The following is a 26734-nucleotide window of genomic DNA, read 5'->3' on the forward strand; positions in this document are numbered from 1 at the left end:
TTTTAGGGTCTGACAAAGGGGAGCCCGCAACTTCCTGAGGCTTCCAGAAGTGCCAAGTCACAGACCATGGGCCAAGAAGGGCGTCTGTTTCCGCAGCACGGATAGGGAAACTGAGGCCCAGAGGGGTCTGTCTGAGGCAGGGGGGGGAGTCGGCCTGGCCTCCAGCTTGTGGCCAGTTCTGGGTGGCCAGGGAGGGGAGCACAGGCCAGGCCTGGCTGGACCTTCCCACCCCAGGCACCCTGCACTGGGGTCTCCCTTCCATTGGTCCTTCTGTGGGCCTGTCTGAGCTGACCGGCTGGGAGCACAGGGTACCCTGGTGGGCAGGGCACTCTGAGGCCTAGGTTTGGTGGCCCTGCAGGCTGGTCCCTGGCACTCTTCCTGGGAGGACAATACCTCTGGGCCGAGACGTTTGTAGGGCCCAACCCTGCCCCCCTCCCCAACCCTGCCCTCCTCCCCTGGGCTTCTTGTGTGAGCCGCCACCAGCCCTGTCAGTCTCATAGGCACCCAGGAAGCGTGGAGAACTCCCCGTCCACAGGGAGCTGGGGTGGGCTAGGCAGCTTAGAAAGTTCTGGAATAAGCCCCAGAAGCAAGCTCACAGTGCTGTGGCTTCTCTCTGGAGGCGAGCCCCGAGGAGAGCAGGGCCCGTGGGGGAGGGTGGTAGGCCCAGTTGGGGTTCTGGCCTTCCCTGACATGGGATCAGGAGGGCCTTGGAGGGTGGGGAGGCCAGCCTGAGCACACATGGCAGCCCAGACCACAGAAGTGGTCAGGGAGGATGAAAGGATAAGAGGAAGGACTTCCAACAGCAAGTCTGGCTAGAGCAGGGCCAGGAAGTGGGGTGAGAGAGGTTGTGAAGGACTTTGCCAGAAAGGTCCCTGGCCTGCTTAGAGGCCAGGGCTCCGGGAATGGGAGCAGGACTCCTCGGGCCCCCACCTTCCAGCACTGTGTTGATGCCAGGAAAGGGGTAACAGGTGGAACCCGGTGAGAAGGAGTTTCTTCTGGATCTTGAGAGTGTGGGTGCTGGCAAGAAGCACAGGACCTGGCAGCTCTGCTCCCGGAGGCTCTGTGCCCCACTGACTCAGAGACTCTAGTCATTGTCCTTATGTGCCTTTCCTTCTACCCACCCTTCCTTTGGCCACCCCCAGTCAGAGGAGCAGGAGACAGAGTGAGCTGTGAGGTTCTTGTTTCTGATCCTATAAGTACCACCACCACCACCACCATCACCACCATTACCACCATCATTACCACCACCATCACCACCACCACCACCACCACCATTACCACCATCATTACCACCACCATCACCACCATCACCATCACCACCAACACCACTATTACCACCATCACCACCACCATCATCACCACCATCACCACCACCATCACCACCACCATTACCATTACTACCACTACCACCATTATCACCATCACCACCATCACCATCATCACCACCACCATCACCATTACCACCACCATCACCACCACTACCACCATTATCACCATCACCACCATTACCACCATCATCATCACCACCACCACCACCACCACCACCATCACCACCATCATTACCACCACCATCATCACCATCACCATTACCACCATTATCACCATCACCACCACCACCATCATCACCACCATCACCATCACCATCACCATTACCACCACCACCATCATCACCACCACTACCACCATTATCACCATCACCACCATTACTATCACCACCATCACCACCATCACCATTACCACCACCACCATCACCATCACCACCACTACCACCATTATCGCCATCACCACCACCACCATCATCACCACCACTACCACCATTATCACCGTCACCACCATCATCACCACCATCACCATTACCACCACCACCATCACCATCACCATCCCCACCACCACTACCACCAGTATCGCCATCACCACCACTACCACCATCATCACCATCACTACCACCATTATCACCATCACCACCATCATCACCACCATCACCATTACCACCACCACCATCACCATCACCATCACCACCACTACCACCAGTATCGCCATCACCACCACTACCACCATCATCACCACCACTACCACCATTATCACCATCACCACCATTACCACCACCATCACCACCACCACCACCACCATCATTACCACCATCACCATCACCACCATCACCACCACCACCATTACCACCACTACCACCACCACCACCACTACCACCATCACCAACACCACCACCACCATCATCACCACCATCACCATCACCACTACCACCACCATCATCACCACCACCATCATTACCACCATCACCACCACCACCATCATCACTACCACCATCATCACCACCACTACCACCATTATCACCATCACCACCACCACCATCACCACCACCACCATCATCACCATCATCACCACCATCACCACCATCACCACCACCATCACCACCACCACCACCACCATCATCACCATCACCACCACCACCACCACCACCACCACCATCACCACCACCACTACCACCATTATCACCATCACCACCATTACCAGCATCACCACGACCATCATCACCACCACATCACCACCATCATCACCACCACTACCACCACCATCACCATCACCACCACCACCATCACCATCACCATCACCATCACCACCACCATCTCCACCACCATCACTGTTATAAGTAATGACAGCACCACCATTACCAGTAGCAGCATCACCATCATCACCATTATCACCATCATCATCACCATGACCACCATCATCAGCATGACCATTGCCATCATCATCAACACCACCATCAACACCACCACTCAAATCTTCAGCTCCAGCTCTATCCACACCACCTATGGTCCCTCATGTTCTTGTCCATCCTGGTCACCCTCACCATCCTCAGCCCACTCCTCTCCCTAGGGCAGGTGGTGCTGATGATGGCAGGTGGAGGGTAGCAGAAGAGATGGTCTCAGATTCACTGGTGACAGGTTGCTGAAGAGGATGGCACTTGTTCTGGGAAGCTAAGACAACAGAGGGAATGCATGGAAGGCCCAGGAAGGAGGCATGACCACCTCTGGACTCCACAAGGAATGGAGCAGCTTCTGGTGGAGACGCTGCAGCTGCCTTGGGTAAGGAACCCAGCAGTGGGCTGGGTCCACAAACTGGAGCAGGAGACCTGGTTCCAGGAGCAGTGCCTCCCTAACGTGGGATTCTGGCAGCAGGACTTGGACCAGAGTCTGGTGTGCTCGCTGTCGAGAGGATCATGCCTGGCCCACTCTCAGGAGCCCACGGCTCTCAACAGCTGGGTGAAGTCCTGAGGGACCTGGCAGAGGCCCAGGGGGAGGCCCCATCCTGGCCCTGAGCACCTCTGGGCCCCTGGTCCAAAGCAGTGCCCAGCACAGGGCTTACCACGAAGGTGACTGGGGCCCACCAGAGCAGGCCCGAGGGAGCATGTCTCCAACAGGGCCTTTCCTGGCTGGCTTTTGCATGGAGATTTGGGAGCAGCCAGCAATTTCTGTGAAGGGTCCTGAAGGAAAGCAAGGCGCGCTGAACAGCTGAGTGTGTGGCTGAGGCAGGACGTGGGACATGGCTTCTCCCTGGGAGGGAGGCCCAGCAGGGAGCAGCCAGGCTCTGGACGGCTGCATCTTGCCGGGCTGCCACCGAGCCGGACCCTGGTGGCGCCCACTGCTGGAGTCCCCTGCCTGCAGAGTGTGGGCTCGGCTTCCTGCTGTTTTGCATTTGGCAGTGGCTGTGGGTGGAGATGGGGAGTCAGGGAGCTGCCCCACCATGTCTTGGCCGCTCTGCCTGACCCTCCAGCCAGGCCCTGTGCTCTATGCTGCCTGCACCAGGAGGGGCTCGGGGGCTCAGGGCCTGGTCCACTTGCCCCTGGGGCGTCTCAGCTTCCCTCAACAGCAGGAGGGAGAAAGGGTGCAGCCAGTCACTCATCAGAACCCTGGCTGCTGGGTCTGGAGCGGCCTCTGGGAGGGGCCGCCAGGGCCCAGGAGCCTCCCTGAAGCAGACACAAGCAGTGTGCATGCAGAGGGCCAGTGGACTGCGCATGCCCCCGGTAGGTATAGCGTCTGGGCCTCTGGGGGCTCTGGGGGGCTCCTCAGGGCCACTGCAGACACTGCCCTCTCCCCCTGTGGTTGGCTCACCGTCCGCCACGCCCATGTGGCACCCGGGGGCTGTCCACGGTACTGTGCTCACTGTGGTCTCTACCCAGCCCGTCCGTCCCCATGTCACCCACAGTGAAGCTCGCAGGGACAAAGCCCCGGTGGGGAGGAGGGGCCCAGGCTGTCCAGGGGACCCGTGCCAGGTCGCCCCTCCTCCGCTTGGCTTGTTGGGATGACATGGTTGGGGCTGAGGACTCTAGAGAGCCTGTCACATGCCCTTTCGAGAGCTCCAAGTCCCCTCAGTCGGGTCTGCGGGGCTTGAGGAGGGGCAGTGGGCTCTGCCTGCTGAGGCCAGGCTCTCTGCAGTCCTGGGGCTTCCTGGCTGGGAGCAGCTGAGGAAGGGGCTGGCTCATGTCCCCCGACCTGCTGGCAGCTCCTCTCACAGCTCCCGGGCCAGGTTCCTGGAGGGACTCAGGCTGCCCCCTGCTGGAGACTGGGAGAGAGGCAGGAAGGAGCTCCTCAGCCTAGAAGGGCGGGCCGACTGCGGGGGGGCTCCCACTGGGTCTGGGGATGGCTCTGCATCTTCACATTTGCTTTCCCAACTCACTCCTGGCCAGACAGGGCCACGTGGTCTGGGGACAGCAAGCGTCCAGTGATGGACATAGGGAGCTGGCCCAGGGAACACGGAGGAGATGGCAGCACAGAACCCCACATTTCCTCGAATCCCGTCTGTCTGTCTGTTCCTTTAAATTACGGCTGTTGATTGTCCTTCCTGAAGGTGACTCAGGAGACAAGGGGAGTCTGACAGGCCCGGGACCAGGCTGGGGTCAGAGCTGCCTGTCCCCTCCGCCGAGGATTGCCGCAGAGGGGCAGGCACCCACCATGGGAGTGCCCAGAGTTCCCACCACAGCCTGGACAGGGCGCCTGGGAGCCCGGGCCAGACCCCGGCTGCCGACGGGGCAGGAGCTGCAGGGCCACTGGGACACGAGGCCAGGGGCAGGCCTGTCCTAGCCAGGCAAGCTGCCGACACAGACCACACACGGCAGTTGGGTTTTTAATTCTTTTTATTGAAGAAAAGAAAAGGAGAGAAAAAATAGATTCCCCACCCTGTGTCTTCCCAAAGTGGGCTTAGTCCTGCCCCTGGGGGCCTCGGGTCAGGGCTGTGCTCTCTGCCTGGGTCTGAGAGGGGCCCAGGGCCCTGGAAGGGAGTGGGGGTCTGGCTGCTTCCCCAGGGGTGGGGGGTGTCTAAAAAATGGAGCCAGGCCAGCGGGCCACAGGGGCTGGTCCTCTGCAGCGGAGTCTCAGGTGGGCATCCTGGGGACACTGGCCCATCCAGGCCTGTCCGCTGTCCACAGCCCCCCGCCCGCTGGGGCTCGCCCTAGAAGGGCAGAGTCTGAGGCACCTTTGGGCCTCTGGAGCCCTGTGCCTGCCGGGCTGCGCCACCTCCTGTCCTGCGTCTGGCTCTGGTCCCAGCGCGGGCCCTCTGCCTGGCCGTCTGTGCCCTGAGGCCGGGGTGCAGGCCTGGCCTGCGCGTGAGCGTGCCTGTGCCCGTCCTGTGGCCGGAGCGGGCAGAGCAGATCCCTCCTCCTGGCCCAGTGCGGGCCGCCGCCCGCCCACTCAGACCTCCGTCTGGAGGTCGATGATGTCCTGGCCCACCAGCGGGATGGTGGCTCCGGCTTTCTCCCACTCCACGCTCCGCAGCTCCAGGGGCGACGGCGGCAGTGGCTCCAGCTCCTTCTTCACCCAGGCGGGCGTCCCGTGGGCCTTCCGGAGGCTCTCCCAGGGCCGCTTGTTGGGTGTCTGCTGCTTTTCTGGCTGCGGGGCGAGTGGCAGGGGCGCGGGCGAGAGGCAGGGTGCAGCGGGAGGGAGAAGAGGGGGCAGACCAGGTCAGGAGGGGCTTCAGGGAGGGGCCCCGGCACATCTCACCCTACGACTGGCAGGGCCCGGGGCTGGCAGGGAGGGCGGCTGGGAACCCGCCTGCCCCCACCCTGACCACACCCGAGCGCCGTGCCAGGCTCACCTGCGTCCTGCCCCTCGGGGTCCAGCCTGGGCCCACCAGGCCGGTCCTCAGGAGAGGCAGAATGAGTGAAGGAGTGAGTGACCAGGTGGGCAGAGTGGGTGTGGACAGCAGGGGAGGCCCCGAGACCCCGTGCCGCCCCCGCCCTCCAACCTTGCTGTCGGGGCCCAGCGCCTCCTTGTCCTTCTCGGCCGCGTGCTGCAGCTTCCGGTTCAGGTCCTGGAACATGTCCTGGTGCCGCTTCCGCGTGTGCATGATCTTCTGCAGAGGGAGGCCACTGTCCTGAGCAGGGCCCGGCCGGCCATGCTGCCCATCACCAGCCCCTGGGGACAAGGCCCGCCACCGCCCCAACTCCACCTCCCTGCCCGCCCCAGTGGCCTGAGCTGCCTGGTCAGGGGCTGGGTGTGCCCTGCCTGTCCAGGGAGGGGGACATCAGCACCCACCTCAAAGTCCAGTTCTGCATACCGCGATTTTCGCCGCTGTGGGGACAAGTTTATGCTCATTTGTTACTGGTTCCCTAAGACTCCCGGACCATGAGTCCAGGTCCTCCCTGTGGTGAGGGAGGGCGACCAACCCGTCCTGCCTTCAGGGTCCACGCCAGGCCAGAGGGTGTGCCCCGAGGGCCTGTGTTCTGTGCAGGCTGCCTTTCCCTGGACTCACTAAGGCCAGCGGGGGGCTCGGGAGGTGCAGTGGGGTTGCTGTCAGCAACAGGCTGGCAGAGAGGACAGGAGCAGCTTCCTCCCGACGGCAGGACCCTGGGCCAGCACAGCCCTCCTCTCCCGGCCCCAAGGGGCCCGTCTGCCAGCTCATCTGGAGGCTGCTCCTCCCACATGCATGTGCCAGGGGCCAGAGTCAGGGCTGGGCAGGGGTGTCCAGCTCAGCCAGACCAGCACATGCTGCCCAGGGTCAGAAGGACTGACGAGGGCCACAAGGCTGGGCTCACCTGAGGATGCACTCGGATCCCAGGTGCATCCCCAGAGGCGGAGAGCCAGGAGGGGCAGTACATCCCTCAGGCCCTACCCTGACCGGAGTCTCACATCCCACTGGTCAACTCAAGACGCCAGGTTGATATGGGGACACTTGCTGCCACACTGCCCGTTCATGAGGAGGCTAGACTCAGCACCCAGGCTGGGGCCTGAGAGGGGGCAGGGACAAGAGGCATGGCCAGCATGGGCTGCTAAAAGCTCCCTCTCACTTGGCCTGCTGCCCTGGGAGTGGGCCTGAGGGCAGCGGGTCCTGGCCAGCCCTGCCCGGCCAGTGGTGCAGGTAGAAGCCGGCCTGTCAGCACGGCCCATCTGCTGCTGCTGCTGGGGGCCGGGAGCCTCCCCTGCAGGCCGGGCCGGCCGCCCGCGCCCCCTGGGACGCCCTTAGACACCGCGCTGAGTGCAGCCCAACCCGCTGGCCCCACCAGCTCAGGTGGCCCTGGTACCCTCACCTCCAAGGAGCTCACAGACAAGGTGGTGACGTTTTCGTTCTTGGTGACAGTCCCCGAGCTTGGTCCTGGGTGGGCGGAGGGCTCCCCCGTGTCCCCCAGGCTGGGAGGCGCTGGCTCCAGGGTGGGCGGTGGAGGCAGGGGCTGCTGGGGCGGTGGGGGTGGTGGGGGTGGGGGTGGCGGGGGCTGGGCAGGGGGTGCCTCTGGAGGCCCGCTGCCAGGGGGCTCGCGGGTGGGTGGGCTGCGGGTGGGGAAGCCGGCCTCGGGCGCCATGCTCAGGTGTATGAGGCGCGTCTGGGGCATCTGGTCGATGTTGATGCTGTACTTGGGCTCCTCCTTCGGCTTGGGCCGCAGCGTGGCCGTGGCCGTGGGCAGGATCACGTAGCTCGTGTCCAGAGCCTTCTCCTGGGCCCGGCTCAGCTCTGAGTCCAGCTTCTTAAAGATGTCCCCATCGCCAACGAAGGAGGACTTGGGTGCTTTGTCCTTCTTGAGGGTCAGTGAGTGGTTGGGGAAGTCGGGCAGGGGCCCACCAGGGTAGCGGGGCGAGCCATGCAGGTGCAGCTTAGACACGCTGGCCGGCAGGCTGTTGAAGGCGGACGGTGGCCCCTTGGCATGGGCCAGCTTCAGCTTCTCCTCCTCAGGCAGTGATGGCCGCTTGAGCGTGCCTGTGATGGTGGCCGTGCGGCAGGCCGCGATGTCCTTGTTCAGCACTGTGGGGTCATGAGCGGCAGATGGGGGTCAGGCAGGCCCCCAGCGGGAGGGCCCAGACAGGCCAGCACCACTGCCCCCGGTCCCACCTGCTGGCTGGCCTGGGGCACTTGCCCCTGACCCAGGCCTGGTGCGGAGCTGGCCAAGGCTCATATCTTTTTAAGCAAGGCTGGCACCTGGGTGCCCCTCTGCCTGCCCCAGCAAGAAGACAAACAACTGTCACCCACAAATGGCCTGTCCTAGCAGCTCAGAAGGACAAGCAAGGTGGCCCTACCCAGGAGTGCAGGGACACACCAGTGCGGCAGGAGGAGCAGCCTATTCTGGGGAAGGGACCCCGGCTGGTCAAGCGTCCCCGCTGCCCAAAGCCTGCTCATGGCTGAGTCGGTGTAGGGAAGACGTGCCAGGATCTGCCCAGGAGGGCAGCAGGCCCAACCCAGGCTCCCAAGCACTCAAGCCTGAGGGACGCCTCCTGCCTCCCAGCACCTGCAGCCTGGACGCCTATGCCTGGCGGGCACCCTCCACTCTGAAGGTCATCTGGTCCCTGGACAGCTGGCCCAGGCTGCCTGCCCTGTGACCGGGGCTTGGCTGGCCCCACCTCCCATCCCACTCCTGATTATCCCGCCTCCACTAGCCCTTGGAGGGCCAGAGCTTTCCACCACCCAGCGTCCACGGCAGCCTCTCCACACCCAGTGGTTCCATTCTCTAAAGAGCCAGACCCAACCCGGTGCCCCACCCACAATGGCCTGAGGATGGGCTCCTGTGCATATCCGGGCCAGCACTGGTGTCCACCAGCTGCTCCCTCCATCCCAGCTCACCAGGACCCACTGGTGTTAGCCACCACCTCCTGGGCGCTCCCCAGGCCCCTTGCAGGGTCTAGCCACCTGCGCCTTCTCTCCTGCAGCTGGCCCCGGCAGGTCATGCTTCTCCACTGCCCTCTCCACCTGCACCTTCCCCCAGGGTCAAGGCCATCTCAGGAGACACCCAGCTGGGGCTGGTCACTCAACAACGTCCCACGCCCCACGGGCCCAGACACCCCATCGCCCCCAGGTGCTCGGCTCCCTGTGTGGCAGGGCTAGCGTCCAGCACTGTGGACGGGTGGTGTGCCTCCCCTACCTGTGCCCAGCACTGGCTGTGTGGCCCCACCTGCTGGCTGCAAGCCACTCAGAAGGCACCAAGCACTCTGGGGGCCCAGTGCACACCCACGCGGCTGGGGTCCACCTGGCAGCAGCTGACATTCGTCACCTGGGACTGTCCCAGCCTCATGTCTATCTCTAGAGAAGATGCCCTAAGTACCTGACCAGCCAGAGGGAGCATGATTAGGTGGCCCCTCCACAGCCAAAGACTGCCTGCCACTGCCCCAGATACCTGGTTCCCAGGACACCACTGGAGGAAGCAGACCTCTGTTATCTGACTCTTGGGGGTGGGTTAGGAGCCTCATTAGGCAGATTCTCTTTTTGCTCTTGCTTCCAGGAAGCTCAGCACTAGCCTAGACCCCCAGTGGTGGGTCCTCCTCCCTGCAAGCTCAACCTGCCTCTCCTCCAGGCTTGGGCTAATGATGAAGTGAAGGCAACACAGAACAGGGTGGTTGAGGGAGGGTGGGTGGCAGGAGAGGGTGGCGATGGGTGGCAGGGTTTCATGCACAATTCCCAGCCTCGTTGCCTGGGAGGAGGGTGCAGGGGACTCAGGCAGGTGCAGGAGAGCTGGACTGGCCGACCATCAGGGGCTCAGGGACAGGTTTCTGGAGCACCCTCAACAGCACCACAGCTCTCCTGCAGCCTCGGGGTGTGAGGGACAGGGGCCTGGTGCCAGCAGAGGGCGAGGACAGATGAGCACACAGACGCTGGGCAAAGAGAAGGAAGCAGTGGGCCGACCCGGCCACCTGCCGTCTCACCTGTCGGTCGCTCACCTGATCTACAGGCCAGATCCACATCCTTCTCAAAGTCAGTCTGCAAGACAGAGGGTGGGCAGGGGTGAGGGCCGGGGGGCAGAGGGGCTACTGCTGCAGGGAGGCCTGGAGGGCCACACACAAGGTGCCCAGGCGCTGACGCGCTGTCACCAGGCACCCAGGCCACGTCTACAGAGTCCCTGCAGGGTGGCCACGCCTCCAAACGGGCCCGCAGGCCTGGGGGTGGGAGCGTCTTCTGGGCAGGGGCGACTGTGCCTCTGAAGCAGGTGTGGACGTGTCTGGGAACAAGTGCTCCTGTCCGCGTCAGTGTTTGTGTGCGTGTTCGCGTGTGGCGTGACAGCGTGAGCGTACGTGTGCGTGTTTCCTTGTCTGTTGTTTGCGTCGGTGTCTGCAGGCACGCCTGTGTTCTTCTAAGCCCCCACGGGGCAGCTGGCCAGCCCTGCTGACCGCAGCCTCCAACCCCAGGCCAGGAGCAGCCTCGAGGTCTGGAGCGCCTCCTCTCCTGGGCCCCTGCCACGGTGCTGGGGCTGAGGCAGGAAGGCCAGAGGCCAGGGACAGGCAGAGCAAGGGAGGGACGCCAATGTGGTGACGGCCACCACTGGCCATCCTTTGAGCAGTGGCCTGGTCCCCACTGCAGCAAGGAGGGCAGCAGCTGAGGAGAAGGGAATGACACCCAGACCCACCCTTGGCCTGGGCCCATCCCAGACCCATTCAGAGGCCACAGGGCTCCAGGGGACAATCCAGCCCTTGCTCTCAAACCTGGACGCTCCTTCCCTGCAAACACAGGTCGACGGGAAGATGAATCTTCCCACTAAGGTCAGGGGTCAGCCAGGAGAAGCATCAGGAAGGGTTGTGTCTCCAAGGGACCCAGTATCTGCCGGAAACCCTGACACTGCCCCTTTCTGGATGGAGAAGCTGAGGCCATCGTGGGGATTTGGAGGCCCTGCCTGGGCGGGGGTGGGTGATGCCTGAGGCCGGGAAGCCAGCCGGTGGGGGGCCAGAAGCCTGGGCAAGAGAAGGCCTAGGCACGAGCTGCCAGGTCCAGGCCCGGGGCCAGAGGGGCTGGGGGATCCTGGGTGAGCCCTGGGGCTCTGGGCTGCCCGGAGTCAGGGTCTGAGGGTGGCGGGCAGTTTCAGTATCCATGGGGGCCTGATGTGGGCAGCTGCACAGAGGCCTGGTGCTCAGGAGGCCCTGAGCTGGTGGCCTCACAGGGGCCTGTGTGCAGTCCTAGAAGGGGCAGGCTAAGAGCCGGGCAGGCGGGCAGGGCCTCACTCAGCTGGACGTGGGATGGACGCCAGCTCCACCCTTCCCGGCCTGAAGCTCTGGATCGGGGTTCACCTTGGAGAGCCTCAGTTTCCTCAAATGCAAACTGAGCTCAGGGCTCCTCTAATGGGTGCCTCGGCCCAGGGCAGCTCTGGGCCCAGGGAGGACCCTGAGGTTCCCAGTGGGGGTGCCTGTGCCCCCGGCTCCCAGTCCTACCATGAGCTGGGCATGGCCGTTCTGGAAGGAGCCCCCCGAGTCCCCGTTGCCCTCCTCCTGGCGATCCACCACGCGGCACTTCACGGCATCCTGGACCTGGGGAGGGAGCGGGGAGCGTCAGTGTGCAGCAGGGCCCGGGGACATGGCAGCTCTGGGGTGCCCGGGAAGGGGCAAGCCTGCAGCGGGGGGGGGGGGGAGGACTGAGAGGTGTGGTGGAGGAGGGGACAGGACATGTCCACAGCAGGCCATGGCCTCTCTCTTCATCTCTGAGACACTCTCGCGCTCTCTGTGGCACAAGAATGAAGAAACCTGGAGTCCCCTGGCTGAACACTGCAGGCCCTGCTGGCCGGAGTCGGACAAGGACTTCCAGTGGCCTCAGACCTGTCCTTCATCACCAAAGCCTCTTCTCTAAGGCAGGCAGACAGATGGGGGTCCCTGCAGGTGGACCGGCCTGCTCCTCCTCCAGCAACACTCTCCATTGAAGGGACCTCAGCCACGCGGGTGGGGCTGCAGCTTCTGCCTGTCCTGTCCACGTGGCCAGCAACTGCCAAAGGAGGTGGTGATCGGAGGTCCAGGGGTGCTTCGTGAGGTTCCATGCAGCTCTGAGCCAGGGCCAGGCTCCACGGCGATGCTCTGCCCGCTCCTTAACGAGGTCTCAGAGATGTCTGTCCAGCCCCCGCCCCGGCCTCACCCCTGCCACCTCTGCGGCTGCCGCCCTCAGGTCTGAACTCCCAAGCTGCTCTGTCCTTGGGGTGTCCTTGCTCTTTCCTCCTCACAGGCCGCTCTTCTTTGTTCACAAAGCCAAGCAGCCAGGACAGGGGCCGGAGGCAAGATGGTGACCTCAGAGCAGACTGCAGCCCCAAGTCCATGCCGGGCCAGAATGGCTGTTGGCAGGCGGGCAGCCGAGCACCTGGCCATGGTGCCGCTGAGAATCAAGGGCACGAGCAGATCTCTGGGGCCAGGCAAGGCACTGGTAGTGCTCAGTGGTCAGGGTGAGTGGCCGTTCGGGATGGCAGGGCGGGGCTCTGGGGAGTTCCTTCCTCCCGTGGGGGCTCTTCGGTCCCCCATGCCGTTTCTGCCTGGCTCCTCCCTCAGCAGTTCTCAACCTCAGTGGCCGCTTGGCGGGCTGTCAGGGGCAGGGGCTGCAGGCGGGGGCTTCCAGAGGGGCCGCCAGCTGCAGCATGGAACCCGGAACTTTAGGTCCCCTCCTCTTTCCTGCTGGCAAGTTCACGTTTTTCCAGAGGGGTGGGCTCGGGGTCAGTGTGGACTGACCAAGGGGCACTCCACACTGATGCCCATCGTCAGGGCCTTTTGGTGCACTCTTCCTGGGCAGTGCAGCCCAGCTGGGGAGGCCACGTGCCCTGACGTCCAAAAGGGACAGGATCCGCGGCTCCAGAGGGTCCTCCCTTTGGTCTCCTGAGATCCTGGGAGGGGCCCCCCCAGCAGCTCTCTGGGCTTCGGTGGCCTGGAGTTAGCAGCCCGCTGCAGTCTGCTCAGGTCATGACCTCTCCTCTTGCAGCCTGACCTTCCAGGGCTGGGAGTGCCACGGCCTTCCTGTTCAGTGTCCTCCCTCATCTATGAGCTTCTGAAGAGTCCACCTGCCACTGTCCTAGGAGGTTCTGGGGAGAAGGGGAGGATTGGGCCTTCTTGCCCCCGCAGCCACATCCTGGTTCTGAGCCACATAGGAGTCCAGTCCCTAGGTCACGACGCACGTCCCCCCACACTCCGAGCTCTCGGGGGTCTGGATGTGACCCTTTCTGCTGCCCCCGGCCGACAGGCCACTCAGACTTGGTTGGTCCAGACAATGCCAAAAGCATCTGCTACCAGCAATCTTGTTCAGCAGGCTCCGCAAGGATGGAGCCCCAGCTGCCTCCGTCACCCTGCACCCCGAGGCCGAGGGTGTCCTGGAAGCTGTCCTGGTCCAAGGCGGCCATTCGTGGCAGCCCTGGCTCTGTGGAACTGCGTGTGGACGCTCCTGCCCGGCCAGGTCCCTGCAGCCGACAGGAGTTGGGGCCCCCAGAAGCGGTGTCTCCCGGCTCCCTCCGCAGGGCGGGCAGGGGAAGGACCTTGGTCCAGAGGGCCACCCACCTCTCGGCGCAGGATGCAGTGCACCATCACAATGACAAAGCCCTCCAGCGAGTCGAAGACCGCGAAGAGGATCTGGAAGAGGGCGGAGCGGCGGTCCGTGACGGCCAGCACAGCCGACATCCAGGTCAGCGCCAGCAGCGGCAGCACTACGCAGGAGCTCCACAGGGAGGCCCTGGGGACGGAGGGCGTCAGCTGCCCCTCCTGCCCGCCTCCCTGCCCCGCCCACCGCCCGCACTCGGCCCTGCCCTCTCCCCAGTCGCTGGGGTCCTGGCCCCTGGGGCTGCAGCAGAGCCCAGTCAGAGCCTCCCCGAGGCCCAGAGCTCTAAGGGGACCTGGGGACTCAGGAAGAGGTCTCCGGGGCCCTGCGGGGGCCCAGCAAGGTGGAGAAGCTCTCTGGGAGAGTCCCAGGCTCCTCACAGGGCGGGGTGGCCGACTGGAACGGGTCAGGAGGGAGAGGGCGAGATAGGGAGGCCCCGCGTCCAGCTTCCAGGGCCAGGGAGCGGAGACCCAGGCCTGACAGCAGGGCAGGAGGCCACTGGGGAGGGAGGGAGGGAGGCAGGAACTCAGAGAGGGAGGGACAGAAACTGAGGGACACACAGGTGAGCAGTCAGACAAGCCCAGAGGGCCAGAGGACAGACAGGGACAGACAGGGACAGAGAGACGGCGGCGTTTCCTCCTCTCCGGCTGCGGCTGCGCGCCCACCCTCCGGAGCCCAGTGCCCTACCTGTGGACCGGCCTGAGCTGCCCCTGCCCCTGCACTCAGCCAGGGATGGGGGCACCTTGGCTGTAGGCACACCACCCTGCAGCCCTCTTGCTCCCACAGCAGGGGTGCCACGCTGCCTCAGGGCTGCGGGACACACAGGAGCAGGCAAATGACCCCGCCCCTGCACTGGGGTGACTCTCGGGGACCACTGCTGAGCCTGCTGCCTGCCTGGGCCAGGCTCCCCAGCTGCTGGCACTCTGGCACCAGGGCCACTCGCTCCCCTCTCCTTCAGGAGTCACCTTTCTGTCTCCCAGAAAGAGCAGCAGAAGGGCAGCGGGAGGACTGGACAGAGAGTGGGTCTGGGTGTGGGTCAGGGGCAGCAGGCTGCTGGGCAAGAGGCTGGGAGGGCCTGGAGTTCAGCCAGATAAAGGAGCCCCCTAATCAGTGGGGCTTGGCAGAGGTCCTGGACGGTAACACGGCTTGGTGTCTAGCACTGAGGACCCCTGTGGGCACTTCCCATCCTCATCCGTCAATCTCAGGGGCCCTGCAGAGCTGGCCACACCTGTCCCTCCCCCTCCTCCTCTGCCCCAGGCCCAACCCTCAGGGCAGGCCAGCCTTGCTCCTTTCCCAGGATGCTGTCCAGGGGGAGCTGCCCGCTCTCAGCCAGCACCTAGTGGGGTGTCCAGGACAGGCTCCCTTGCTCCTGCCTCAGCCAGAAGTTCCAGGATCTCAAGGACAGCGCCCTGGTCACCCACCCTCTGGTTCAGGCCAGGAGCGGCCAGGCGGCCTCCACCTCTCCCTCCCCAGACACAGCACAGGCCCCCGGAATCAGGGCTACGTGACCCTCGCTGACCCACACTACGCAGACTCCCCTCAAGCACTATTCACTGGGCCTTCTGTGCCAGGCACCAACCCCCAACGCCAGGGCCCTAGGCCTGGAGCCTGCCCTGCTGGGTGGGCAGGCAGCCCCTGCCCCTCCCCTCCAGGCTGCACTGCCTGCTCATTCCACATCCCGAGACGGGCACAGCACGGCACCCACTGGCCTGCACAAGTGCCCACGCATCCCCAACGGCTCTGGGCCTCGGTTTCCTACTAAGGTGGAGTGTCTGGCAACCTGTCTTCTCCCTTCCAAAGCAGATGTTCTTGAGTCAGGGGAGCCTCTCTCAGCCCCCCACGTCACCTTCCCTGACTGTCCACAGGGAGCAGCCTCCAGGCCTGACACTTACAGCCCATCTTCCCCAGGCTGGCAGATGGCTTGGGCTTGGGGACCACATGTTACCCCCAGCCTCTGCAGCTTCACAAACACCTCTACCCACAGGCTGGGAGTCAGATGCCTTGAGGTGTGGGGCGATCTGGGCAGAGCCTGGGGGTGCCACCCCATCTCCTGCCCCGCCGAGGTTCCCTAAGGCATCCTCAGGCTGCAGCAGAGTTCCCCCGGCCTCCCACCTGGGGTGGGTCCTTCACCCAGCAAGGCTGCTAACCCCAAATACCTGGCCCTCCCTGAGCAGGCTGCCCTGTCTCTCAGCCAGCGTGGGTCCCAGGCGTGACGGCAGGTCACACAGCTTGGCTGGCCTTGTGCCTCACCCGCCTGTCAGTGTAGGGTAATCCTGCCACATCTCTGCATCCAGCTCGCCTCCTGCGGGCCCACGGCCCCGGCCCTCTCTCTTAAGGCTCCTAAAATCCTGGGATCCAGGGCCCAGCTCAGGAAGCAGAGGGGCCTGGTGGGTAAGGGTCTAGGGGCTTGGCCATCACTGTGACTTGAGGAAGCCGGAGGCCTGGACGCTCAACCCTCAAGCCTGCCCACCTGAACCCACACTGCCCAGCACTGCTCAGAGCCTCTCTGAAAGCCAGTCTGCCATCGGCCGCTGACTCCAAGCCCGGCCACCAGTTCCCTTGGCTGTGGCTACATTACACACATATGCACACACTCACACACACGTGCACACCTCTAACACATCTTCACACGTTCAATCACACACACCCATACACTTAGATGCTTATACAACTACACACACCCCACACATGCACGTTCACATCCACCCACTCTCACCTCATGTGACACTAGCACACAGCACACATGCACCCACTCTTACACATGTGCACACTAGCACACACCGTGTACATGCCATCACCCTTAGACATGTTCTTGCTCACACTCATATCACAGTTTCACACTCATGCACCCCCACACAGCCCAGGCTCCCTGCCCTCCTGTGCCCAGGCTCTGGCCAGCAGCATTTTTGGGGTGTGACCAGGAAGCAGTAGCAGCCAGCCCCACACCTGGCCCTGGCCCTCGGGGGGATGGCCGTGCTCCCATCCCCACCACCACTGGCCTGGGTCACTCTGCCTCCCGCCCGCCTTGCTCACGGCACAGAGCCCAGTGCCTGGAACATGGAAGAGAGAGCCTGGGGTGGGGGTGAGGCAGGGCAGAGGCCCCGAGGAAACCTGGGGTCAGCGGCCTGGAGAGAGCAAGAACAGAACACAGACGTGAGCGGGGGCAGGGCGGCGGGCGCCCCGTGGCGGGCAGCAAGGCACTAACACGGCACTGCTGGAGACGTCGCGGGAGGCATCGGCAGCACGGGGGACTCCGCACTCGGCACACTTGAGGGGGCGCCCGAGGGGGGCCTGGGGCAGCTGACTGCAAGTGAAACCAAAGGCTGAAACAGAAGCAAACACGTCTCATGGAAACCCACGGGGCAGAGGAAGGCCAGCCAGCGGTCCCCAGGGCTCGTGCCGCCCAGGGCCCCGGCTGGGGACGAGGAGCTGGGTGTGGGCAGGGCTCCTGCTGCCTGGCTGGCGGCTGGCGGCTGGGTCTGGTGCCCAGGATGAGCTGACGGTAGGCGCATCTCTCCTGGAGTTTGCACAAGCCAGCAAACGCCCGAGGGAGGCCCGTGCCACCCTCCTCTCCACCCTGGGTACGGAAGCTGGGCTGCCTGCTTGCTGAGCGGGGGTAGGCATCCGCCTGCTGTCCCACAGGGGCCAGGCGCTGAGGGTGGTGGACGGGGGAGCCCTCCTGTCTGGGAGCTGACCTGGGCAGTGGCCCCTAGTCGTGCAGGTGTGCCACCTCTGCGTGAGCACCCAGGGATGTGTGTGCCTTCCACCTCTGTGGCGAGGCCAGGCTACGGCCCAGGAGGCCCAGGCTACAACAACGCCTGCTCCACCAGCTATCTGCCCTCCTAGGCCTCAGCAGGCCCAGCCCCAGGGGAGTCGGCTTCAGTGGCAGGCGGGCACGGGCAGCGCTCTGCAAGGCAGCTTCTGCACTGCACGGATGCAGCCAGAGGGGCCGTCCTCGGTCCTGGCTGTGCAGCCTAGGGCCGCTCTGGGGTGTGACCGCCCATCCTGGAGCGCGTAAGGTGGGGTGAGCCAGGCCTAGCGGAAGCCTGCCGCGACCTCTGTGCCCAGACTGGGAGCCAGGGCCCAGTCACAGGCACACAGCTCAGTGAGGAAGCTCCCAGCCTGCTTGGTGGCTCCAACCAGGACCAGGGACCAGGACCCAGTGGGCACCCAGGGGAGACTCTGCCGCTTCTGTCCAATGAGGCGAGGAGGAGGAGCCAGGAAGAAAGAGACAGAGACAGAGAGAAAGAGAGACACCAAGCAAGACTGGCACAGAGGGGAGGGGACACGGGTGGGGCCCCACGCAGCTGCCAGTGGCAGGACAGACAGGCAGCAGGCAGAGGGAGGGAGGGGGGCTCACAGGGGCAGGGCGGGCTCCCCCCGACTCTGGCTGTGGCCAGCCTGCCCGCCCAGAGCACCACGCACTGTGTGCCCTCTGAAGGAGCATGACTCCTGATGTCCCTTCCTCCCCGTGATGAAGGCCCACAAGAACAGAGTCAGCTGCACAGACAGGTCAGGTCCTGCCTCAGGCCACCCGGCCAGCCTGGTGGGGAAGGGTGCCCCACCACCCAGAGCCCAGCACAGGAGGGTCTCTGTGAGCAGTCTCGCTGTTCCTGGGGATCCTAAGGGCCCCGCCCTGTCACCATCAGGTGGGGAACCGAGGCACAGGGCGAGGCAGCAGCTGCTGTGTCTACGCTTCAGTCCCCCATGCCTGGGCCCCCACCCCTGCAGTGCCAAGCTGAGTGATGGGCACCTCCATCTGTGGGCTCAGGGTGGGTGGGCTCTGGGACTGGCAGCCCAGTGTGTGCAGGGTGCCACGGCGGCCCAGGCCTACCCTGCCCGCTCCTTCAGCTTCTTGTCGGTGATGCCATCTTTGGACACGAGTTTGTTGAACACCAGGATCCCAATCACCATGTTCACCTGCCAGGCAGAGAGCAGAGGTGTGGGCAGCACCACCCACGCGCTCCAGCCAACAGCGGCCACACCCCTGGGGCCCTCAGCTCAAGGGCCACCTCCAGTGCTCCCACCAGGTGGCCTCCAGTGCCAGCCAGGCGAGGGGCCTCAGTGGGCCCAGTCCAGCTGCTGTCCATGCAGAACCTCACCTCCTCCAGCCCCACGTGCCACTGCCTGCCCCTCCCAGTGCTCCACCTCAGACACTCTCCCCAGCCCAGCCTGGGGACCCCTCTCTGACCTCTCTGCTCTCACCTTGCTCGCCACCTCCCCTGGGCACCCGCATCCTGGGAGGTTCTTGGGGGCTCAGGTATGTCTCCCATGCTGCTCCCCAAGCTACTACCAAGACAAAAGTCATTCCCAGAGGGCCCACACGAGCCCGGGCCCAGGGGTCCCTAGGGTCTGCCTCTGCTGGAATGAGACATGTCCCAACTCACACATAACGCCACACCCCACTCACTGCAGGAGAGCTCGTGAGCTCCCCGGGGCCCCACTCTATAGAAGGAACCTGGGCTACCCCACCCAGAGGCCAGCGCTGTGACGCTGTCCCCATTGCTTTGCAGGCTCAGGATCCCACACAGGGACTGTGCACTGGCGCTCCGAGAACAGGAAGTCCCCAGGAGACACAGCGAGGGAGCACCTGGCCTAGGTAAGGCCATCCTTCCTGGGCACCTCACTGGCTGCCAGGACCACGTCAGAGACGTGCAGCAGGCCCTGGACCAGCCACCTGCCTGCAGAACTGCGCTGGGCCCTGTCATGAAGGGTCCTTAGGCCGGGGTCCATAGCACACAGGACCAGCAGGGATGCTCCCTGACTCTTCAGCCCCCTCCCTGGTCCCCAGGGGCCTGCCATTAAACAATGCCTGGTCTTGCTGGCCAAGGCCACTGTGGATGCCCTGCTCCAGCCCCTCCCACTCGGGCACCTTCAAGGAATAAAGAACAGGGATTCTGGTGGCCAGGCCTGTGAGAAGGGCCTGGGACTACCTGTGGAAGCCGCCCACACGTTGGCACTGACGCAGCCCAGGATCCCCCAACCCAAGCCCTGCAGGGTCTGCCATCCAGTGCCCAGCGTCCACCTGTCTGACACATTCAGCGTGTGCTGTGCCCCACCAGAAGGTGGGGAGCGGGATATGGGTCAGAGACAGAGAAGTGCCCACCCCAAGCTGGACCTAGCATCTTGATGCTCTGCTCTTCTAGCAGCACCAGGAGGCAGGCACAGGAGCCGGGCTCAGAGCTGGGTGGGCCCAGCAGAGGCCAGCAACCCCAGGCAGGTCCTCCAGTCCCAGTCCCCCAGTCCATCTGCTTGGGGACAGCAGCCTTGGGCACAAGGTGCTAGTTTTATGTCTCTCACAAAAAAAATGGACAGGAAACTCGAGGACCATGAAGGGAGGACCCCTGGCACCTACTAAGGGGAAGCCCTGGCCTCTGTGCCCAGCTCTAAAAGCTGTGTGGTGGGCACACATGCGGAGTCCTGGCCTGCATGTTCCCAGCGGCTCCAGCTGCCTGTCTGTCCATCTGCCCCCACCCACCCCTCACTCACCAAGCCTGCTCGGACCTCCTGACAGGTGTACGGGGCCACGGTCAGGCAAGCTGTGCCACAGGGACCCAGTAACACTCTGGACCCAGTAAGCACCCTGGGGGCAAGGTCGAAGCAGGGCAGTAGGAGCTGCCCACTCCAAGGTCAGGGCTACCCCAGGTGGGCACTCCCAGGTCAGCCAAGGATGAGGAAGAAGCCCGGGTCAGTACCAGCACAACGGCAGCAGCTGGTCCCACGAAGGCGTACAGAAGTCCCCCCTCCAGGGAGAGCCAGCAGCTGCAGGGAGAGAGGCTGTGAGGACCCCCGCCCTCTAGGACGAGAGGAGCAGCACCTAGTGAGCACCTCCTGCATACAGGGCACTTCACACACTTGGCTTTGCGATCCCCAGGAGCCCCAGAGGGCCAATGTCATCCCTGCTTCAGATGGAAGAAGGCCCAGCACAGGGGACACGCCTGCTCAGAACCACACGGCAGGGTCCAGGCCAGCAAGACCAAGGTCCTTCTGCTCTGGACGACGCACCTGGCCCGGCCCTTCCCACTTATCAGCCCCACACCGCCCTCACTGGAAACCACCAGGTGCCCACAGAACCATCCCTGTGGGACACTGGGGTGCGACAGGGCATCCCCTCTGGCCGGGAGGGTCCACGGAGCACACTCATCCTCACCCTTGAAAACCCACCGCGGCTTCCCCCCCTGCTCCTCCTCTCATCTCTGGGGCAGGCCACTCACCCCGCTGGGCTCCAAGCCATCTGCACCGAAGCCTGACCCCCGCAGCCCGCTCAGGGCTCCCCAGCATGCTGCCGCTGCGCCCCTGGGCCCCACAGAGCCATGCCCACCTGCCCAGGGGACCTCGCTCCCCACCTGCCCCACCCCGCAACCCTGCCGCACTCTGCCCACCCCAACTCCCCTCCTGAGCCCAGGCCCTCTTCCCCACCAGGGGACCCCATATTGCCTTTAAGATAAGCCCCAAGTGTCCCAGCTCAGCATTGAAGGCTCCCAGGACCTGGCCCAGATGACCCTTTAAAAGGTCCTCAGAGACTTCATCTGTGAAGTGGACCCTGCCCCCACCTTGCCCCAAAGGCTCATGGGAGGGAACCTGCTGAGCTGTCCGTGGAGGGTGCCGAGGCCAGGGGACTATGCCCCAACAAGAAGGTGCACCTGAGGGTCTGCTGGCCCCGCCCATTTCTCTCAACCCCCTGCCCACACCTGGGCAGGAGCCAGGGCCTGCCTGAAGGCTCAGCTTCCACCCAGGGCCCGCCCTCCCAGTCTCCCTGGGACAGCACCCGGCCAGACAGGGCAGAGGGCATGGCAGCCCTCACCCTCCCGGATGGTCAAAAGTCAGGGATCCGGGTGGTGTCACCATGTCCCCACCCCCCTGACTCACTAGTTCATCGTGCTGTACCCTCTGGCCTTGGTGAATCCCACAGAAATGGCCACCACCAGCGCAGGGAGCCCTGCAGAAGGACAGAAGAGCCAGTTGGCCATGCTGAGCCCTGCCGAGGGCGCAGCAGGGACATGTCTCAAACCCCAGAGGACAGTGTGTGAGGGGTGGACAGGAGGTCGCTGAAGGAGAGGGCTGGGGGACAGGACGGCCAGGCACACCTGGGTCTCACGGAGCCAGGAGGCGTGTTTTATGTAAGCCTGTTCTAAGTACTGCTCCGAACACTCCTGCTGAAGAGCTGCTTGCTCTCTGAAGGTCACCTTGAACTGGGCCATCTGAATGGACCCGGCAAAGAGGGAGGAGCCCCAGGGCTCAGGAAGACTCACAAGGGGAGGGCGGGTGGAGAGGGCCACAGGACAGGAAGGAGAGCAGGGGCTAGGACGGAGGGTGGAGGAGGCTCAGAGAGGGCAGCCCACCCGCTGGCCAACACCCACCGAGGCCCGCCCTGTGGACGCTCACCCCAGCCCAGGCAGAGGAAGCGCTTGCGGATGAGCCGGTTCCGCAGGCGGCCGGTGACCGCCATGTAGGACTGCCAGGCCTCGGTGAGCACCCAGCAGAAGGAGGAGAGGAAGAAGAAGTGCAGGAAGGCCGCCACCAGCGTGCACACCACCTGGGGGCGGGCAGGGCGGGCAGGGCTGGGCAGGCGCTCGCCGCCCCTGGTGCCAGCGCCCCCAGCACCCAGCGTCCCCAGCTGTGACCAGGCCAAGTCCCCAGGCAGGAAGCAGCTGAGGGGTGACCCAGTCCCTGCCGAGATGGGCGCTGTAACCTAAGGCTGAGGGTGGGTGACTGCCAGGGACAGACCCCTCCTCCCGGCTTCTACCAGACGCCAGCCCAGGAGCCCACTCATGCAATGCCTCTGTCCCCTACAGGTTGGGGTGGCTCCTTGAGGAAGAAGAGGCTCCCACCTGAGGTCTGAGCCTGCCATGTTTAGTGGGAGGGGGCAGCAGGACGGGGCACTGAGGAAGGGCAAATCAGCATCCCCACTGTGAGCTTCCAGACTCACTGCTGGCTGGAGGAGGCCCCTGCTGTGGGACCAACCCACCCCACCTGAAGACACTGGAAGACACTGGGACATGCACATGACGGCACAAGGCCACCTACCTTGTTGCGGGTCTGCGTCTGCCCAATGAGGATGAGGGCATTGGAAGAGATGATGGACAGACAGAAGTTGATGAGGATGACTGACCGCTCTGAGCGGATATACCTGTGGGAGAATGTGGGGCCTGAGGTTAGCCTTCTCTTCACAAGAGCTAGGGTCCTTACCCCAAGACCAGGGCCCTACCTACCTCCTCCACATAGTCACGGTCATCATCACCACCACTATTCCCCTCACTACTTCAATAACACCACAGCTACCGCCATGACACCATTAGTACCACCACCATCACTGTCACCACCACCACAACCATCCCCACCACCATTATCACAATCTCACCACTCCCACCACCACCACCACCATCACTGTCACCACCACAAACCTCACCAGCACCAGTATCTCCACCACCATGACCACCACCATCAGGATCAGTACCACCATCATCACCACCACTACCACCACAACCATCACCACCACCATCAGCACCCGTATCACAACCACCACTATCACTATCACCATTACAATCACCATCACAACAATCATCACTACCACCATGACCGCATTACCATTACACCACCATCACCACACTACCCCTATAACCACCAACACCACCATCACATCACCTCACCATCACCATCACTATCACCACAACAACCATCACTACCGCCACAACTACCAACTCTACAACCACCAGCACCATAATCACCATCACCACCATCACATCAACACCATTATCACCACCACCATCAGTGCCATCATCACTGCCAACACCATCACATCACCATTATCACTATCACCACCACCATCACCGTCACCACCACAACCACCATATTAACACCATTATCACCACCACCATCACCATCAGTACCACCATCACTACCAACACCATCCACCATTATCACTATCACCACCACCATCACGTCACCACCAACACCGTAATTACATGGCCATCATCACTACCATCATTACCACTAGCCCTTGGTACCTAGATCCACCCAGGTGCAGAGCAGAAGGTACATGGCTGAGCTTTGGGGGCCCTGACATAGCTCTGAAGTGCTGCGTGACCTTGGGTATTTCCTATCCCTCTCTGGATCCCGATTCCTCATGGACCCATCAGAACTGTCCCTGCCTGCAGCTGACAGGGGCGCTGGGACAGTCAGTAGGGCTCTGAGGAAGGCGCTCTGACAACCTCAGGAGCAAAAGCTCTGTGAGCCAGACCTGGAGCTCGGGGCCCCCCAGCCCTAGCCCCAAACTTCTGGGGGCCCCAGTTCCCAGGGGAAGAGCTATGGGGACACCGATGCCGGGGCTCCCTGCAGACCCCAGGAGAGGAGAAGAGGACGCTCTGCTCTGGGGCAGGATAGCGGAGGGTGCCTGCTGCTAATGGCGACCCAGTCACCAGGAGAGCGCCTGTCTCCCTCCCCACCCAGCCCGCACTGACCTCTTACTGCCTGACCCCAGGCGGTGGCCAGGCCATCAGTCCCAATTACTGGCTGACAACTTGCTGCCTGAAGAGCAGAAGGGGCCAGGCGCGGGGGCCGCACACCCTCTGGACATCCTGGGTGGCCGCCTCGCCAGCGACCTTGAGCTCACCCTCCTTGCTGTAAACTACTTGATGGGTGGGGACCAGGGAGGCCTAGATTTAGACGGTAGGGAGACTGGCCACTCAGCCACCTGGTCACAGACCTTCAGTTAAGGACACACCGCTGTGACTACCCAGCCCCATGCTCTGACCCAAGCCTGCATCCGCCATGGCCCCACCCCTGCGTGCACACCCCCTGGTGTGTATGGGGTGGACAGACGGGGCCCATCGCAGGCCTGGGGTTCTTGTGCTGAGCCCCTGTGGCCTCGAGGGAAGGAGCGTGGGGCAGGGCAGCGGGAGAGGTTCTGGGCCCTGAGCCTGGTCCCAGGCTGTGGTCCTAGGAGCGATGGCCTTGCAGGTCCCATGTGAGGACACACAGGGGTATTAGGTGACCAAGAGGACTCGGTGGGCAAGGGGCAGGTGCTTCACGTGCTCCTGCCGTGGGGCTTGGGGTGGGCATCCACCACCGAGTGTGTCAGAAGAAGCAGGCACCTCTGTAGTGCGGACCCAGCTGAAGCAACGTGTGCCACACGTCCACCCTGCCCTGCTTCAGTGGGACAGGGACACTTGTGTATGTGGACACAGCAATAAGAAACAGAGAACAGGTGTGGGCGGGCTGTGCAGAGGGCCGGCCGGGGCCGCAGGCGGAGGAGGGGCGGGACACAGGTCCTGGGAGGCGATGGAGCTCGGGGCCCACCTCCCCCAGCCAGGCATCGCGGGGTGGGCACCCACCTCCACACGGACACGTAGATGATGACCAGCAGGAGCAGGGTGAGGGACGACACGCCGCAGCCCACGATGAGCGTCACGGACGGCACCGGTGCCTTCTCCATGTTCTAGGTGTGGGAGTGCAGGGTGAGCAAGGGTCTCCGTGCTGCTGGGCCCGAGGCGGCTGACCACCCACGCTCGAGGTCCCTGAAGGGGCTCTGGGCCCTTGAGGGGAGCCCCACGGTGTCATGACAGTCTCATGGTAGGCCCCCAGAGACCCTCTGCTGCCATGGCGCCGAGGACCCAAGTCCAGGACCTCCTGTGCAGGTGGGTCTGGAGCAAAGGCCCCGCCCCACAGAAAGCTCCACTGTGCGCAGGCCCGGCCACCCCTCCTCCCACAGCCCCAGCAAAGCTCTGCTCCCTGCTCCCTCCTGCCCGGCTCTGGCTGGCACCTCAGTTTACCCCCACGTCACAGCTGTCCCTGCTCGTCCCCACCTCAGGGCCTTTGCTGCAGGGCGTCCCTCTACCTGGAGTACCATCCCCTGGTCCAGGGGACTGGCACCTTGGCCATCTGATCTCAGTGTGCCCCTTGGGGGCAGGGCCAAGCCGCCCCTCACTCCCCACCACGTGCCCAGCGTACTCATAGAAGGACACGGTGACCCTGTGCAGCCCACCATCCATGCCGTGAGCCTCCTGTACCCCAGCAAGTGAGGAACTGAGAGACCCCCGGCCCCTGCCAGCCTGCCGCCCCAGGCTCTCGGGGAGAGGAGGAAGTGAGGGGGAGCTGGGCGGGAAGGCGGCCTGGGGAGGGGCTTCTTACGGGCCCCTCCATCCCGAAGATGGCTGGCACTGGCCGCTCTCAGACCTTTTCACTTGACAGTGGCCACCCCGAGGCTCCTTCTGGTGCCTCAGCGCCGGGGCCTGCTCCGTCCACGGCAACCTGGCTCCCCAGCCCCCAGCCGCCCAGGCTGCCCCTGCTCTCCACACCCCTGGCCTGCTCCTCCCCACGTGCAGCAGGACCACCTCCCGGGCAGCCTGCCTGCCCCGGGTCTTGTGGTTGTCACCCTGACCCGCACAGAGGCTGTCAGACTTCCCGGCCCAGGAATAGGAGGGGAGGGCGCAATCTGGGAAAACCGAGGACACTGTCCAGGGCCACCCAGGCAGCCAGGGGTCTGGCAGCACAGGAGGCCAGCTCACAGACCCGGGACTCCCCACGGGTCTGGGGTCCTGGGGCAGACAGGGCATGGCCACGGCCACAGCTCCTGGCTCTAGGATGAGCTCATCTTGGAACTCACGGGATGACCTCAGCGTCCAGTGTGTCCCCAGCCCCTGGCTCCCCGGGAGCTGTCCTCAATGCTATCACCCTAGACGGGACACCCAGACGACTCTCAGGGTCAGCTGTCCTCACGTCTTCTTGGGCACACCTGGCCCTCAGAGCCCTTCTGCCCTGGGCCCAGAGCACCCCTGGGCTCTGGCCCCCGAGACCCACCTTCCTGCAGACCTTGTCGCAAAGCCTTGGGCTTTGGCTGCCCCAATCTCTACCCAGGCACCAGGTGGAGCTCTGGCCAGCGGAGACCTGCTGTGAGGTCCTTACCACTTGGGCTTGTCCCCCCACCCCAGCAACTCCACGCTCCCTCCCATGTTTCTCCAGACCCCTCCTGCCAGACCAG

General features: G+C 63.8%; 1 protein-coding gene across 4 annotated transcripts in view; it reads right to left on the bottom strand.

Moving 5' to 3' along the window:
- Positions 1-5180: 5180 nt before the first annotated feature.
- Positions 5181-26734, bottom strand: part of Adgrb1 (adhesion G protein-coupled receptor B1) — a 62537-nt gene continuing 40983 nt past the window's right edge. For 3 of the 4 annotated variants that reach the window (XM_071602400.1, XM_071602401.1, XM_071602402.1), the window contains 13 exons: positions 25089-25192; positions 22783-22885; positions 22141-22291; positions 21625-21694; positions 20451-20517; positions 18590-18675; positions 13719-13890; positions 11631-11726; positions 10137-10191; positions 7541-8247; positions 6549-6584; positions 6259-6366; positions 5181-5903 (listed from right to left, as the gene is read on the bottom strand). In XM_071602400.1, coding sequence (XP_071458501.1) covers positions 5706-5903; positions 6259-6366; positions 6549-6584; positions 7541-8247; positions 10137-10191; positions 11631-11726; positions 13719-13890; positions 18590-18675; positions 20451-20517; positions 21625-21694; positions 22141-22291; positions 22783-22885; positions 25089-25192 — 1953 coding nt within the window. In that variant the 3' untranslated portion in view covers positions 5181-5705. The remainder of the gene's footprint in view (positions 5904-6258; positions 6367-6548; positions 6585-7540; positions 8248-10136; positions 10192-11630; positions 11727-13718; positions 13891-18589; positions 18676-20450; positions 20518-21624; positions 21695-22140; positions 22292-22782; positions 22886-25088; positions 25193-26734) is intronic. The other variant, XM_027949254.3, reaches the window with a different exon arrangement.

The sequence above is a fragment of the Marmota flaviventris genome, chromosome 15, assembly GCF_047511675.1.
Source record: "Marmota flaviventris isolate mMarFla1 chromosome 15, mMarFla1.hap1, whole genome shotgun sequence".
NCBI lineage: Eukaryota > Metazoa > Chordata > Mammalia > Rodentia > Sciuridae > Marmota > Marmota flaviventris.